The 17,291-nt window shown below is 44.4% G+C and overlaps 1 protein-coding gene across 4 annotated transcripts in view; it reads left to right on the top strand.

Moving 5' to 3' along the window:
- The first annotated feature begins 10,710 nt into the window (after positions 1–10,710).
- The window catches only part of LOC136159098 (ankyrin repeat domain-containing protein 7-like), a 55,512-nt gene continuing 48,931 nt past the window's right edge, over positions 10,711–17,291 (top strand). For 2 of the 4 annotated variants that reach the window (XM_065920917.1, XM_065920918.1), the window contains exons 1-4: positions 10,711–10,794; positions 10,954–11,127; positions 15,212–15,292; positions 16,990–17,127. In XM_065920917.1, the coding sequence (XP_065776989.1) occupies positions 10,789–10,794; positions 10,954–11,127; positions 15,212–15,292; positions 16,990–17,019 (291 nt within the window). In that variant the 5' untranslated portion in view covers positions 10,711–10,788 and the 3' untranslated portion in view covers positions 17,020–17,127. Of the gene's footprint in view, positions 10,795–10,953; positions 11,128–15,211; positions 15,293–16,989; positions 17,128–17,291 lie in introns of those variants that run through there. The other 2 variants (XM_065920915.1, XM_065920916.1) reach the window with 1 other exon arrangement.

Below are 17,291 nucleotides of genomic sequence, written 5' to 3'. Positions count from 1 at the left end.
TGCTGCAGCCCTTGGTTTTTCTTTATCACTGTGGGGGTTAGTTGATATTAGTGCCAGATGAGTGCTAGAACAGCCTTGCTGGGTGTGACCTATCCCTCTTCCTCCCCAGGCAAACAGTCTAATTTGCAGGGTGAGATCACAGTAGACAGGAGATAGATACATGGATCCATAGACAAATGGAGAAAATAAATTGGTTGAAATATATGAGGCTCATTTTGGGGCAGAGCCAGAGTAATAATTCAAAAGGATTCCAGCATCCCGAGCTTTGCCTTATCCACATACTACTACGATCTCTCTTCTCAATGCTGAGGGCCCAGACATGGCCTTTGGGTTCTGCACTCCTACAGATGTGGTTTATTTAAGCATCTGAACGCCAGCACCCCACTTTCCTTTAGACAGATTTCTTGTGCTCTGACAGCTTCAGAAATTAACCAGGGAGCAGATGTGGACACAGAGCCCAAGCACTGCTTGGAGCTGCAGGCTGCACTTGCCTGGATCCTGGAGAAATTATTCTCCCATTCCTCAGCCTCATTCACAGGCTGAAAACAGCCCCAGGGCCCATCCCTGCCCATGATAAAGAATCCTCTCTCTCCGCCCAGCACACACCCAGGTTCAGACCTGGGCCAGTTTCACCACCTTTCAGGTAGGCTGTTGCCTGTCCTCTGATTTCAGTGTTGACCATCTGGTGATGTCCATGTGTAGCGTCTTCTCTTGTGTTGTTGGAAGAGGGTGTTTGCTATGACCAGTGTGTTCTCTTGGCAAAACTTTTATTAGCTTTTGCCCTTCTTCATTCCATACTCCAAGGCCAAATTTGCCTGTTACTCCAGGTGTTTCTTGATTTCCTACTTTTGCATTCCAGTCCCCTAGAATGAAAAGGACAACTTTTTTGGGTGTTAGTTCTAAAAGGTCTTGTAGGTCTTCATAGAACCATTCGACTTCAGCTTCTTCAGCATTACTGGTTGGGGCATAGGCTTGGATCACCATGGTATTGAATGGTTTGCCTTGGAAACGAACAGAGATCATTCTGTCATTTTTGAGACGACATCCAATACTGCATCTCAGACTCTTGTTGACCATGACAAGTCTACTCCATTTCTTCTAAGGGATTCCTGCCCACAGTAGTAGATATAATGGTCATCTGAGTTAAATTCACCCATTCCTGTCCATTTTAATTTGCTGATCCCTATAATGTTGACGTTCACTCTTGCCATCTCCTGTTTGACCACTTCCAATTTGCCTTGATTCATGGACCTAATGAATTATCCTATGCAATATTGCTCTTTGCAGCATCGGACCTTGCTTCTATTCGGTCACATCCTCACCTGGGTATTGTTTTTGCTTTGGCTCCATCCCTTCATTCTTTCTGGAGTTATTTCTCCACTGATCTCCAGTAGCATGTTGGGCACCTACTGACCTGGGGAGTTCCTCTTTCAGTATCCTATCATTTTGCCTTTTCATACTGTTCATGGGGTTCTCAAGGCAAGAATACTGAGGTGGTTTGCCATTCCCTTCTCCAGTGGACCACATTCTGTCAGACCTCTCCACCATGACCCGTCTGTCTTGGGAGGCCCCATGTGGCATGGCTTAGTTTTATTGCGTTAGACAAGGCTGTGGTCCATGTGATCAGATGGGCTAGTTCTCTGTGATTATGGTTTCAGCGTGTTGGCCCTCTGATGCCCTCTCGCAACACCTACTGTCTGTCTTGGGTGTTTTGTACCTTGGCCGTGCGGTGTCTCTTCATGGCTGCTCCAACAAAGTGCAGCCGCTGCTCCTTGCCTTGGAGGAGGAGTTTCTCCTCATGGCTGCCCCTCCTGCCCTTGAACGTGGAGTAGCTCGTCTCGGCCCTTCTGTGCCAACGCAGCTGCCGCTCCTTGGACGTGGGGTTTCTCCTCTCAGTCGCCTTCCCTGACCTCGGACGTGAGGTAGCTCCTCTCAGTCAGCAAACACAAGACCAGGAGCTGACTGTGGGTCAGATCATGAACTCCTTATTGCCAAATTCAGACTTAATTTGAAGAAAGTTGGGAAAAGCACTAGACCATTCAGGTATGACCTAAATCATATTTCTTAGGATTACACAGTGGAAGTGAGAAATAGATTTAAGGGACTTGATCTGATAGACAGAGTGCCTGATGAACTATGGATGGAGGTTCATGACATTGTACAGGAGACAGGGATCAAGACCATCCCCATAGGAAAGAAATGCAAAAAAGCAAAATGGCTGTCTGAGGAGGCCTTACAAATTGCTGTGAAAAGTGAGAAGTGAAAAGCAAAGGAGAAAAGGAAAGATATTCGCATTTGAATGCAGAGTTCTAAAGAATAGCAAGGAGAGATAAGAAAACTTTCCTGAGCTATCAATGCAAAGAAATAGAGGAAAATAACAGAATGGAAAAGACTTGAGATCTCTTCAAGAAAATTAGAGATACCAAGGGAACGTTTCATGCAAAGATCGGTTCGATAAATGGTATGGTCCTAACAGAAGCAGAAGATATTAAGAAGAGGTGGCAAGAATACACAGAAGGACTGTACAAAAAAGATCTTCACGACCCAGATAATCACGATGGTGTGATCTCTCACCTAGAGCCAGACATCCTGGAATGTGAAGTCAGGTGGGCCTTAGAAAGCATCACTATGAACAAAGCTAGTGGAGGTGATGGAATTCCAGTTGAGCTGTTTCAAATCCTGAAAGATGATGCTGTGAAAAAAGTGCTGCACTCAACATGCCAGCAAATTTGGAAGACTCAGCAGTGGCCACAGGACTGGAAAAGGTCAGTTTTCATTCCGATCCCCAAGCAAGGCAATGCCAAAGAATGTTCAAGCTACTGCACACTGCACTCATCTCACACACTAGTAAAGTAATGCTCAAAATTCTCAAAGCCGGGCTTCAGCAATACGTGAACCGTGAACTTCCAGATGTTCAAACTAGTTTTGGAAAAGGCAGAGGAAGCAAAGATCAAGTTGCCAACATCTGCTGGATCATAGAAAAAGCAAGAGAGTTCCCGAAAAACATCTATTTCTGCTTTATTGACTATGCCAAAGCCTTTGACTGTGTGGATCACAGTCAACTGTGGAAAATTCTGAAAGAGACAGGAATAGCAGACCATCTGCCCTGCCTCTTGAGAAACCTATATGCAGGTCAGGAACCAATAGTTAGAACTGGACATGTACCAACAGACTGGTTCCAGACAGGAAAAGGAGTACGTCAAGGCTGTGTATTGTCACCCTGTTTATTTACCGTATATGCAGAGTACATCATGAGAAATGCTGGGCTGGAAGAAGCACAAGCTGGAATGCCGGGAGAAATATCAATAACCTCAGATATGCAGATGACACCACCCTTATGGCAGAAAGTGAAGAGGAACTAAAAAGCCTGTTGATGAAAGTGAAAGAGAAGAATGAAAAAGTTGGCTTAAAGCTCAACATTCAGAAAACTAAGATAATGGCATCTTGTCCCATCACTTCATGGGAAATAGATGGAGAAACAGTGGAAACAGTGGCAGACTTTATTTTATTGGGTTCCAAAATCACTGCAGGTGGTGACTGCAGCCATGAAATTAAATGACATTCACTGCTTGGAAGGAAAGTTATGACCAACATAGATAGTATATTAAAATCAAAGACATTCCTTTGCCAACAGAGGTCCAGCTAGTCAAGGCTATGGCTTTTCCAGTGGTCATGTATGGATGTTGGACTGTGAAGTTGGACTGTGAAGAAAGCTGAGCGCCAAAAAATTGATGGTTTTGAACTGTGGTGTTGGAGAAGACTCTTGAGAGTCCCTTGGACTGCAAGGAGATCCAACCAGTTCATCCTAAAGGCGGTCAGTCCTGGGTGTTTCTTGGAAGGACTGATGCTGAAGCTGAAACTCCAGTACTTTGGCCACCTCATGCGAAGAGTTGACTGTTTGAAAAAGACCCTGATGCTGGGAGGGATTGGGGGCAGGAGGAGGAGGAGGGGACGACAGAGGATGAGATGGTTGGATGGCATCGCCGACTCAGTGGACATGAGTTTGAGTAAACTCTGGAAGTTGGTGATGGACAGGGAGGCCTGGCGTGCTGCGATTCATGGGTTCTCAGAGACTTGGACATGGCTGAGCGGCTAAACTGTTGCCTGTCCTGCAGGATCAGAAATGATAGGTTTACATTAAACTGTGAGTTTGGATCAGAATGTGTTCTTGAGCCAGTGCGTGTTCCCTGCTTCTTCCCAGCCTCAGCAACTAGCTGGGAAGAGAAAAAAACTCATTGCTCTTTCCTGGGAGCGAGGCTGAGGCAGGTTGAACACGCGCTCCAGCTGTTCTCCACACCCAGGTTACGTTTAATCAGAGCACAGTGTCCGCCGCACAGACACAGGATAGGAGTCCCCTCACCGTGGGGAAGTGACGACAGCCCGTGACTGCATGCACCCCATCTGTGAGGACAGACACGTGACTGAGGGTCTTGAGCTCTTCTTCCCTCCAGTGAGGATCCAGCTCGTGGCCTCACCACGTGATGTTTATGCCCTGGTAACAGCACTGGCAGCTTTCTCTGAGCCTTACCACCTGGCACCCGTGACCTGAAGTGCTGAGAGCTCTCCCCCTTCCCCTGGAGGCGAGCCGTTTGATTTCGGCTCCTCTCGACTCCGGTGGCAGAGAGGAGAACAGTTCCACAGAGTGAGGGAGCAGAATCCAGGCTGTGGCGAGGAGGAGGGCGTGGGGCTGGGCAGCTCCTTCAGGGGGTTTGGTTCTGGGTTGAGCACCGTTCAGGCTGCAGGTGAAGGGGGCAGCATGGTGGAGGGAGAGGGTTTTTTGTTTAATGTACTTTGAACTGAAGGGTGTTGCTTTACAGTGCTGTACTGGTTTCTGCCAAGCATCAGCGTGAGTCAGTCTCAGGACAGAGGGCTTCTTTGTTTTTAAAGATGGCAGCCATCCTGGTCAAAGCCTCTTGGTCCCTGCTTTTCCTCCTATCAGACGCTGTTTTCCCAAGCGAGACTAGCTTCCCTGTTAGCTCAGTTGGTAAAGAATCCACCTGCAATGCAGGAGAGCCTGGTTTGATTCCTGGGTCAGGAAGATCCACAGGAGAAGGGATCAGCTACCCACTCCAGTATTCTTGGGATTCTTGGTGCTTAGCTGGTAAAGAATCTGCCTGCATTGCGAGAGACGTGGGTTCTATCTCTGGATTGGGAAGGTCCCCTGGTGAAGGGAAAGGCTACCTACTCCAGTATTCTGGCCTAGGGAATTCCATGGACTGTATAGTCCATGGCATAGCAGAGAGTCAGACACGACTGAGTGACCATCACTTTCACTTTTCATGCTTTTTATAAATGGCCTTTATTGTATTGAGTAAATTTCTATTTTATTGAATATTTTTTATCATAAATGGATTTTGAATTTTGTCAAGTCTTTTTATGCATAGTCTTACTTTTAATTCTTACTTGAATGTTGGTAGAATTGAGCTTGAATCCATGTGATCGTAAACTTTTAACTTTGGGGAGTTTTTTTTTTTTTTTAAATTAATGTTTGAATGTCCTTATTTGTTACTGGAGTTTTGAGTTTTTCTACTTTTGTATTCTTTCTTGTTTTAGTCTTGACACCATGTATGTTTCTCAGAATTTATCTGTTTCTTCTAAGTTTTCCAGTTTGTAATTGTTCATCAATAATAATAGTCCCTTATGATTATGCTTCTTTACTTCGGAGGTATCTGTTGTAATGTCGCTTTCCTTTCTGTGTTTATTTCAGTTTCGTCTCATTTCTTCTTACCTTAGGTAGGCTTTATTGATATTATTTGTTTCTTTCAAAAAAGGCACTTCCAGTTCTTGCACATGCACCCTGGGCATTCTGGCACACAGGCAATGTGTTTAGAGGTGAACACATTGCTTAGCAACGTGTTGCTTAGCAACGATGGTTGCTTAGCAACGATCATTCTGGGATGCAAGATTCTAAACAGGTGAGCTTCCCAGCTGGGCGGTTGTGGCAGGACGGCTCTGGCTTACCTCTAGTGCTCCTGTTGGGTTTAGGGGCCTGTGAAGAGCCGAGGGGGAGGTGAGGTGTGTTTGGAGTCTGTAGGCTCTGTGATGAAGAAGACTTTTGGCTTCAGGAGTAAGAAGGGCATCTCGCCCTTCCGCTCCTCCATCAGCCCGGGGAGAGACGGCAGTCATAGAATCACCTTTCAGCCGGGGTACCGCATCCGAGACAAGGACCTCGGGAAGGTCCACAAGGCTGCCAGCCTGGGCAACGCAGCCAAAGTGCAGCAGGTGCTGTTGCTCGGGAAGAGTGGCCTGAATGACAAGGACAAGATGAACAGGTAAGCGGGGAGGAAGGGCCTGGCAGGGGTCCCTCCTGGGAGTCTCCCCTCCAAGGCTCTTGGACACCTTCCTGGGATCCAGCACCCCGCAGACTTGATAGGCTGCAAAAGCCGTAGCTGGTTTCGGACCCGCTTATAATTCCCCTTATAGAGCACTTTACTGGCCGTTTTAAAGTTATTTAACTGAATGTCAGTAATCACAGAACTGAACTAAAACATGAATACCAGGCACAGGCGCCCAGGCGGGGCCCTCGCCGGCATCTCCCCTTTAAGTGAACGCGAGGGCGGCTCGCTGAGACCCAGGGAAGAGTTTAGTGGGTCTCCCGGTTCACTGGCCTGAGGGAGCCCCAGAGGCCGCAGTCGGGAGAGGCGGGGCGAGGGGCGGTATCAGAGAGGAGGGACGCAATGGGGAGGCCAGAGGGAACCTGAGTTTCAACTGAGAGGCGGGCCTGATGGTGAGGGCGGGGCTGTTTGTCAAGGGGGCGTGGTCAGTCCGGAGGCGGGGTTAGGGGTTGGAGCGCGACGATAGAGGACAGTGGCCAGAGAGGAGCCGACAAGGAGAGGAAAGGCGTGTGGCTAGAGTGTATCCGTGGAGGCGGGGAAGGGACCCATAGTCTATGGACGGGCTTGAATTATAGGGAGGGGCTTTAACAAGGGCAGAAGAGGGGTGGAATTGAGGATGGGGTCCCGAAGAAAGGGTGCTGTGTGAAGGGGTGGGGTGGGCCTGGCCTCCTTGAAGGCTTGATAATGTGTGACTGTCCTATTGTGTACTCTGTGACCCCCAAGCCCTGCATAACGCCCATTGGAGAGGGAATCTAGTGAAGAGCGGCAGTGCGTGGGTAAGGAGGGGTGGACTGGCAGACGTGGTATGCCTGGTATTTTCTGTAAATGGTGCTGACCTGGCCCTGGCCCAGCAGTGCACTGTGGGATCCACATCCAGGCTTCCCAGAAGAGACAGTGAAAGACCTCAGTTTCGCAACCCATCCAGGAATGCACTCTGCTGTGTGTCTGTAAGGGAGAACTGTGCCCTCTCTGGGCCCATTTCCCTACTGTAAAGTGGGTAACATGGGTATATGGGAAGGAATCTCTGATTGTGAACTGAGACCTGAAGCAACAGAGATGCGAGGGAATGCTGCAATGGGCAGTGTCTTGAGGCTGGTACAGACTGGCATTGAGCCCAGAACTGAGCCCAGGACTTGGAGAAGGGAAAGCAAATTTGCCCAGATGCTCCACAGCAGCGGCCCAGGACTAAAGCGCTGGGCAGAACATGGTGAGAAGGGGTAGGAAGAGCTGTGGTAAGGGCAACAGGGAAAAGCATGACCATGACCACCATCCTTAGGCCCTGGGCCAAGTATTTTATGTGTGGTGTCTCATTTCATACTCCACACAGCTTGGGCAGTGACAGAGTAGGACACAAGGGTCCAGAGAAGTGAAGTGACTGCCCGATTCTACACAGCCAGTTCAGTGATGGGGCCTCGGCCTCGGGGGTGTCACCTCAGAGCCCATAAGCTGTCCTGTAGGCAGTGACCTCTATCCACGTTACCCTGTGCCTGCTACCCCTCAGCCTCAGCTTGGCTGCTGTAAAAGGAGACCCGCTGTGTGCTTGGCATCCACTAGGATGCAGTCAGTGCTGCTGCTCTGTCTCCATGACAGTGAAAGCCACTCACATTCAAGGAGGCTAGGTACCAAGCCCCGGGCAAATGACACAAGTGTGAGTCCTCAGCAGCCTCAGAGATGGAGACCATTGCCCCATTTCAACGATGGCGATACTGAGGGTTTGAAAGTTCAGGTCGTCTGTTCAAGGTTGAAAGGCTGAAGTGGTAGGACTGGGATGTAAGCCCATAGGTCCAAAGCCCATGTCTTTAACCCCTACACCATTCTGCCTCTTCTAATGAAGAGGCTTTCTGCTCTATTTTCTTTAGCTTACTATTAATAGAATTCCAGAATGATCCTATCCCTTGTAGCTCAGTCAGTAAAGAATTCACCTGCAATGTAGGAGACATGGGTTCAATTCCTGGGTCGGAAAGATCCCCTGGAGAAGGGACTTGCAATCCACTCCAGTATTCTTGACTAGAATATCCCATGAACAGAGGAGCCTGGTGGTTACAGTCCATGAGGTTGCAAGAGTCGGACACGACTTAGTGACTAAAGCCCCACCATGCTCAATGAATTAGCTTCTTAAAATCTTAGTCTGTGTCAGGTACTGTGTTAAGCACATCACGAATGTAAAAAAAAAAAAGAATAGCATCTATTTTTCCTCTTCTTCCTCCTCCTTTTCATTTGTTGTTATGCATGCGTTAACATGGTGTACTCATGAGTAAGAGCTCTCAAGTTCTATAGCCCTCAAGAAATCTTCTGGAACTCCCTGGCTTTCACATTGTTTTTCTCATGTGATTTATGAAAACTCTTCTTCCCATGGATCGTCCATTGTGGATATTGGCAGTGGACAGACTTTTGAGGTTGTCGGCATCTTATTTTTAATGTACACATTTTTATACCATAATGTTACATATTACAGAAATCTGCATAGTGAGAAAAATAATCCCCATGACAGGTCAGCTTCTGGGTTAAAAATTCTTCAGATACAATGCAATATCCATTTTATATCACTGTACACTCATGTGTATATGTTCCTTGCTGAAGGACCTTAGAAGACAGCTTTGAAGTCGGAAGCTGAATGTGTTCTTAAATAGGAAGACGTTTTCTTAGGATATATGGTCTTTCCATGTTTAAACTAAATAAACAGACCGTGGTTTTAAAGATTTTGCGTTACACATGCTGTCTTTAATTGTGATGAAATTGGAAGTTTTGTATAGTAGGCAAAGATTTGCCCTTTCTGATTTTCAAAATTTGCTTGATGACGTTTTCTATTAGTAAAGATAAATTATGTGTAGATGGTAGAGAAATAACCTGGTAACTATGAAGAGAAAAGTAACTAGATTTTTATCTCACCAAAAAGTTTCAGATGGAGTATGGATCAAACATTTGAAATACACAGGGTGAGAAAAGTACCAGAAGAAAACTGAAATTCCTGTTGGTACATTTTTTGTGTACTGACAATGACCTTTTTTTCCTTGTTCTACTGGTTACTAACCTTCATATCTTTTTAATTAGATGGTAATTGCTTTACAGTGTTGTCTTGGTTTCTGCTGTACAACATCATAAATCAGTTGTAAGTATACACATATCCCACCCCAGAGACTTTTCTAAGAATGATTTCAAAGGCAAACACTCTGGAGTTTCCTGGGTTTCCACACCAAAAAAAAAACCAAAAAAAAAAAAAAAAAAAAAAATCTGAAAGTTGATTTAGCAACCCCCCAAATTAAAAAATCTCTGTAGAGCAAGCTGTCTGTAGGGAAGTCGGGTGAACAGACAGGGTTTATCTTTCTGGCACTCATAGGAATGTGGAAGAGGTAAAAATAATTTGTCACTTTCAATTTATTTGTGAGGATTGGTATCCTGTGGCAACTTTCAGCCTTTTCAGAAGTCAAGGGAATCTTGGGAATTTCCTGGCCATCCAGTGGTTAAGACTCACTGCTCTGGGCCCAGGGTTCGATCTCTGGTGAGGGAACTAAAATCCTGCAAGCTACAAGGATATATTGTCCAACATGGGGAATATAGCTAATATTTTATAGTCAGTTTAAATGCAGTGTAGCCGTTCACAGTTGGGGATCACTGTGTTGTGACCTTTATTATAGAATAATATATAACAGGCATCATCTCTAAAGAAACTTAGACGAAAACACCTCATGGTAATTAGACCAACACGAAAAATGAGAAATGAACAAACAAAAATGCTACAATTTACAGTTGTAAAGCCTGTGAATTATAAATTACATTCCAATGTCAGAGACGTTAACATGTGAGAATCTAAGCATATTGGAATCATCAAAGTACAATGTTGTCTCTAATCCTCAAAACATATCTGCAAAGGAGTTGTAATATCCTTTGACTTCATTCAGATGTCCTTGTAAGATAGTAGCAATAGTAGTAACTTTGATATTGTAATCTAACAATTACCAGCTGTTACCTGTGCATGGATCTCATTTAAGCATCGCAGCGGTGTCCTGTGAGATAACGACTACTCTCTCTCCATTTTGTTGATGAGGAACTTGAGGCACAAAGAGATTGAGTGACAGCTAATAAGGGACAGAGTGAAAGTCAAATTCAAACCCAAGTTGAGCTGAATCTCAAGGTCTCGTGCGTTCTATTCAAGTAGATTGCTCTTTCATATTGTGTAAGAGGAGCTAAAGCTAATATATGCTGCTCTTTTTCCAAAAGAAAACAAAATATTTGTTTTAGAGCGATAGGAGTACCATGCTATTGCGTGTTTTCAATCACATGAATGAACGATTGTTTTGAAACAGTGACACTACAGTTTCCTAAAAACTGCTCCTGCTTTTGTAGGACTGCGTTCCACTTGGCCTGTGCCAATGGCCATCCAGCGGTGGTAGCTCTCCTCCTGAAGAGAAAATGCCTGCTTAACCTCTGTGACAATGAAAACAGGACGGCGCTGATGAAGGTATGGGGCAGCGAACCGTGTCCACATGAGATGGATGTGATTTACTGAGACCAAAAGTGAATTTGTCTCACTGAAATAGAGGGAACTGGTGAAGCTTGTGAACTGTTTACTGTGAATTCCTAGTACTCACACTCTTGTTTCTTGGCACAACGCTGACAGGCCGTAGAATGCCAAGAGGAGGACTGCGCGACTCTCCTGCTGGAGCACGGCGCCGACCCGAATGTCACGGATGCCTGTGGCAACGCCGCGCTCCACCACGCTGTCCTTTGCCAGAATACATCACTCGCAGCAAAGCTGCTTTCCTACAACGCCCATATTGAAGCCAGGAACAAGGTATCGTCAGCTAACTTTATTGACCAAATGTTTGTGCAGTATTTTTTTTAATCTACAAGTGTTTTATTTACAACAGTATGTAAATAGGTAAGCTGCATAGTGCCCATGAGGCCTTGTTACCATGGAAACAATTCTAAACCTGAGTCAGGGGGTGGGGGTGAAAAAAGTCGGTGACCCCAGAAAAGACAGAGCTCTGCCTGCCAGCCACCCGTCTACCCCAGAAGGAAGGTTTTCCCATGAGAACGTGCGTGGGAGTGGGTGGTAGGCTCCGAACCCACAGGAAATGAAGGCCTCTGGGGAGGGAAGTGATGTGGGGACTGGCTGTTTACAGGGGCTCAGGGAATGTGTGCCGCTGGGGGTGGGCAGAGGAGGAAGGAGACCCAGTGCCCGTCATGGAGCTGGGTGAGTGCAAGTGGGCCTGGGAGGCAGCACTCCTGGAGCCCTGCACTCTCCAGGAACCCTGGTTCTGAGATCCAACTAGGCAGGTCAGGTGTTGTTTGACACCCAGCAAGGGCGTTCACTTGGCTGGTGACCCCTTGGTTCACCAGGTGCACCTCGGGGTCCTCCACGCTCAGTCCCCGGAGAGCAGCTCGGCAGGGTCGCGGCTGTGCCTGGGGAGCTGCCCCTCCTGGTCTTTCTTCAGGAAGCTCGTGAAGTCCAGCCTCTGCAGCCCCGCCAGGACCTGCCCCCACTCTAACAGGTGGGCTCAGGTTTCCATGTTTGGAAGCTCCAGTCTTCCCTGAGTGAAAGTATTTTGAAGGAAGCAAATTGTCTAAGATTTCACTTTAAATCATGATATTTCTCAAGCATTAGATAGTAAAGCGTTCCTTTATGTGTTTATGGCCGGGATTTATGCTAACACTGTACTTCTTAAAGGTAAAACATTTTCCAAATATTTTCCCCCACTTAACTTTGTTTTCTTTTTTTGAATCAGTCTAAAATAACACAGTAAAGCAAAATTTGCCTCAGTAGACTTTGTCTTAAAATTCAAGCATAACGAAAGCATTTTACAACACAATAGAAATCTTGCTGCTGTTGACAGATTCCCATTTTATGAAAAATGATTTAGATAAGCATGGTTTCTCTGTCACTGCCCAAATCTCAAGAGGGGGAAGGAAAGGAAAAGGAGCGAGCAAGTGAAAAGTGCAAGTAGGCCAGAATTTTGGCAGTTGGGAAATGCCAAGAAGAGGATCTATTTATTTTAATATTTATTTATTTCTCTGTGCTGGGCTTAGTTTCAGCATATAGGATCTAGTGTCCCGACCAGGGGTCAAACCCAGGCCCCCTTTACTGGGAGCACTGAGACCCAGCCACGGGACAACCACGGAAGTCCCTAGATTTTAGTTTGTGCTTTTTATTCCTGTCAGTTTATATATTTCTGTGATTTTCAGGGATAATAATTGTTATTTCGAGAAAGACTGTGAGTGAATTGTAAACTTGCCTAGGTGCCAGTTTTAAGAAGACTCTGAGCAAAGCAGACTGGCAGTGAACAGGTGGCAATTAAGTGGGAATTAAGAGAGAAGAACAAATAATTAACTGATATATTATCCTATTCTGGCAGAACCAGAACCATCCACTTAGATAAGAGTCTAGACTCTGATCTCCCATCTAGAATGTCTTGATGGGAAGGAAGGGGTTTATAAATAATGAGATCAAGTTGCCTTTTGGGTTTACTAGTCCCTGTTCTACTACTGTTTACCCAGGGAAATCTACAACATTGCAGTTTTGATGACTCTTACCTCTTACACTTTTCTTTATTATTCACACCCTCACGTAAGAGAAGGAATTGGCTTTGTGAGTAAGACATGAGACTGGAGTGGTTTCTGCACTAAGTCTCAGCTATATTCTGCTGGTGAACCACAATTATTTGGGAAAACTTATTTAAAAAATGTACAAGCCTAGGCTGTTCCCTGAAGATTTTGACTGAGTAAATCGAGGAACACTTGGACATGTGTGTTTAGAACTATTCCCTTGAGATTCTGATCCAGTCCTTGATGAATAACTATGGAGTGAACACATGTAATTTCTAAATGCACCCTTCACAAAAGAAAGTAGTCTCTAGAAGCGTTGGAGTTTGATCAGTGCTAGCTACTTCCATCAGCTCCCTCCTTTCCAACAACACTAGCCTGACTTTTTCTCTGCCTCTGTGTTTGAGACGTTAAAAGGAGTACCTTTGGCAATATCTATGGGCTGGAACGATAACTCCTTTTCCTTCCAACCACTCATCATTCAGTGACATTCCTCGAGTCTTTAGAGATTTGCTCATGACGTAGTCACTTCATCTGTAGAGTCTGACCCTTTAAGGATTTTACACCTTCTCTTATCATCCAGGTCATTAGGTCAACAGATGTTTGTCACCAACAGGGTTTTCCTGAGTGCAGTAATAGTAACTCAGTGAGCCTTTTTTGCTGTCAGCTGCAGGACAGACTGTTGCAGTGTGTCTGTTAGAATTGCTGATCCCTGGCATAAGCAGAGGAGAGCTTTAAAACCCGTAAAGTTAGTAACAGTAGAGAGGGGAATTGTTTTAAGCACTTAGTTTCAGCGGGCTTAGGAACTCATTCTACGTTTGGTTAACAATCTAGAAGAATTCTAGAGATAGCTTGTAGTTTCAACAGGCAGTGGAAGCATTCTTGACTGTGATGTATGAGTCTTTTTAAAAGAATTTATGTTTAATTGAATTATGAGTCTCAGTAGGCTTATTTACTACATGTTGGGACCCACTTTTTTGTGAAACATATGATACTAAAGAAAGGAAAGGTTTCACAAAGAAATATTTGCTTTCTACCCACCTGTTTGGAAACAGCAAACATAAAACCAAAAGTGGGCAATAGACCAAATATGGCCCTTGGGTATGTTTAGTTTACCTCCACACATTGAGTCAACATTTCAAATTGACGAGGCTCGTGCAGAAGTTCAGGCTTCTCCAAGGACCAAATCTGGGCCCCCTTGAGCGAGCCCATCCTACTGTTTGGTCTGCGTGCAGAGGACAGCACTTCTGTATGGGACGTGTGTTTGGGGGTTACCGGTCTCACCTGCCTTTTTCACTTACTCAGGTCATCAGCTTTCCATCCATAAGCACTTGAGTTTCCAACTTTTGATTGATAGTTTATTTTGATAAATCTTTGAAGGTTTTAAAGACAGTCTAATCTCTAACTGATTTCATATTTTCAAAAATCTATTAGGAACGAGATTGAAACTCTCCAGTTAGAAATTTTAAGTTCATTGTGGTGGTTTCACACTGAATGACTCTCACAAACACACAGGTTATAAGAGACAGCGCAGGGAGAGCTCGTGGAGGAGCAGCTCCTGCAGGAAATGCTGGGCGTGTGGTTATTGGTAGTTTTATGCTGCAGTCTTTAGCTAAGAGCAGGACAGCGAGAGAGACACCAGAACTCTGGGATATTGGAAGCTTCCTCCTGGTGGTCTGGAGGTAATCACATGAGAGTCATCAAGAAGGGTCTTTGAAGATAAGGTGGGGAGGGCGCTCATTCTGCATGGAATTAGCATCTAGCTAATGCTGACCTGTGGGCCAGAACGTCTGACTTAAGGAACGGCAGTGGAAAGAGTCATAAGCAAGGAAGAGAGAATGAGTAAGATTCAATTCCAGGAGACATTTCTGAGAAAGCAGTAAAACAGGGTTCCCACAGTTGATTTTTTGAAAGAAAAAAAAAAAAAGTTTCTCTCTTTGCATGTTCATGTAGAGAATAGTATTCCCATTGGCAAGTCTGAAAACCTTTTGAGTTTACTCATGGTCATCCTTGGATGGGTTATGCATGCTACAGATAGTATTAGATTTTTCTGCCTCAGCATTGTTCCTAAAATGCGCAGTTGATACAGTAGCTAAATGATACCGGCACCCCCTGCATTGGGAGCTTGACTCTTAGCCACTGGACCACCAGGGAAGGCCCAGAGGAGGAGCATGTTAAAGAGGAAGAAGGTGCACAGGGCGATGAGGAGGAGGGCCACTTTTTCATTTACTTTCTGCATTGTATTTTTAAGTTGCGAGAATCTATTGCACGATTTTAATGTCAGCTTAGAAATAGGTTAACTGTGTACATTAGAAATGGTTTTCCCTGTTTTACAGGATGGCCTCACACCAGTGTTACTTGCTGTACGTGAAAGGAGAGGAGAAATGGTGGAGTTTTTAATAGACAAAGAAGCAAGTGTACGTGCGGTTGACAAGATGAAATGGTACCATTGTTCTTTTTCTTTTTAAAACCCTCAGTGCTGTTCTAGGATGGTAATATCAAGATTAAATGAATAAGAGGATTCATTTGTGATCAACACATCATCACATAGGTAGAAAATCAATTATTCTCACTGGGAATCATGAACACTATATAGCGGGAATATATAGCAGGATTCATATTCCTTTATAATATTGACTGATGTCATATGCAACCTGTTTTTTGTTTGTTTTGTCGATCTTGGAATAGCTGAGGGATTTCAAATTAGTTTTATTGACTTTATTTAATATGGATTCTGGTTTTTAGTTTAACTCATGACAGTATCGAGTTTCTTAATTCTTTAAATTCTTTAACCTCTACTTTGTATGTATATACTTTTAAAAGATGGATAGTAAACCTAAAAGACTCGATTTCGTCTTTTGGATAACTCACTGCTTTAAATTACTTTCTTTGAAGAACGCTGATGTTATTAGGTTGCAAAAGAGTCAGACACAACATAGCAACTAAATAACAACAGCCACAAAAAGGTGATTATTACTCACTGTCACCAGATCCTGTGGGCTCATGAATTTTTATCGTTTCTCATTTTAGTACATTTTGATATTTTCATTTTTAATGCAGGTAGAAGGAAGAAAGATAGATTTGATTGGATAAACAGTTCCTTTTTTTTTTTTTTTTTTTTTAATATTATTTTATTAGTTGGAGGCCAATCACTTTACAACATTTCAGTGGGTTTTGTCATACATTGACATGAATCAGCCATATAGTTACATGTATTCCCCATCCCGATCCCCCCTCCCACCTCCCTCCCCACAAACAGTTCCTTTAACAAAGCCAAGTCAGAGGTGGATGATACAGATGAAAATGATGAGCTTTAGATTCAGACTAAGTTCAATTCCTAGGTTTCCTACTGATTAGGGTTACTTGTCATCAGCAAATAAGTTTCCTGATACACAAGACAAATAGTAGGGCATCTTTCAAATGTGCCTGTGTGTGAGAAAGATTTTATATATAGTATTTCATTTTCAGTGCCTAGCACATGCTTGTCCACATCATTAACTGCCACCATGACTACTTTTATTCCCATTATTATCAATATTTTTGATTTAAACCTGCAAGTAGCCTTTTCTTAATCCAACCTCTAGCTGACTTTGAAGCCAAATATATCAGACTAAGGAGAAAATGGGGAATTCATCCCTTAAATAGTTCACTTACCTGCCTCAGATAAGTGACCTCAGCATCGTTTCTTGTCCACTAAGGACTTTATTAGTATTCTAAAAATACATTTATTTATTTATTTATTTGGCTGTGTGGGGTCCTAGTTGTGGGAACTCTTAGTTGCAGCACATGGGATCAAGTTCCCTGACCAGGGATGGAACCTGGGCCCCCTGCATTGGGAGCCTGGAGTCTTTTCCCTGGCCCACCGGGGAAGTCCCCATCAGGGACTTTTGAAATAGTAAGTGCTGCTACCTGGCATCCCAATGGGACAGGAGGCTTCTTTTCCGTCCCTTCATTTTAGCCTTGGAGGTGATTTACAAAGATTAATCCTTGAGCCTGTAAATGGTCAATTCTTCATGGAAGGGCAAGGCGTTCACTTGGTAAAGCATATCAGATTCACTGTTTAAGTAAATTGACTCAACTTCCTGAGGCTGAAGTCATCTCTCTGTTGTTTTAGAACAGCCCTCATGCTTGCTATCAAGCATGAATCACCAGAAATAGTCAGACTTCTTCTTCAGCAAGGGGTTGACATCTTATCTCAAGATGTTTGTGGATGGACCGCAGAAGAATATGCTGCTGTTAGTAGTTTTAATATGTAAGTGTTCACATTAAAATGCCAGTTCTCACTAAACTACAGCCAAATATAATTTTCACTGTTACTTGTTACGTGACCAGTGAGAGTTGCAGTTTGCTGTAGGCAGTTTGTAGAATGGTGGTGAAATGTTCCCCCTCAAGAGCTGAAAGCCAAGCAAAGGCCAG

This window comes from Muntiacus reevesi, chromosome 2, assembly GCF_963930625.1.
Source record: "Muntiacus reevesi chromosome 2, mMunRee1.1, whole genome shotgun sequence".
Lineage (NCBI taxonomy): Eukaryota > Metazoa > Chordata > Mammalia > Artiodactyla > Cervidae > Muntiacus > Muntiacus reevesi.
Note: the sequence above shows the minus strand (reverse complement) of the source record. Positions and strands in the feature narration are given on the sequence as shown.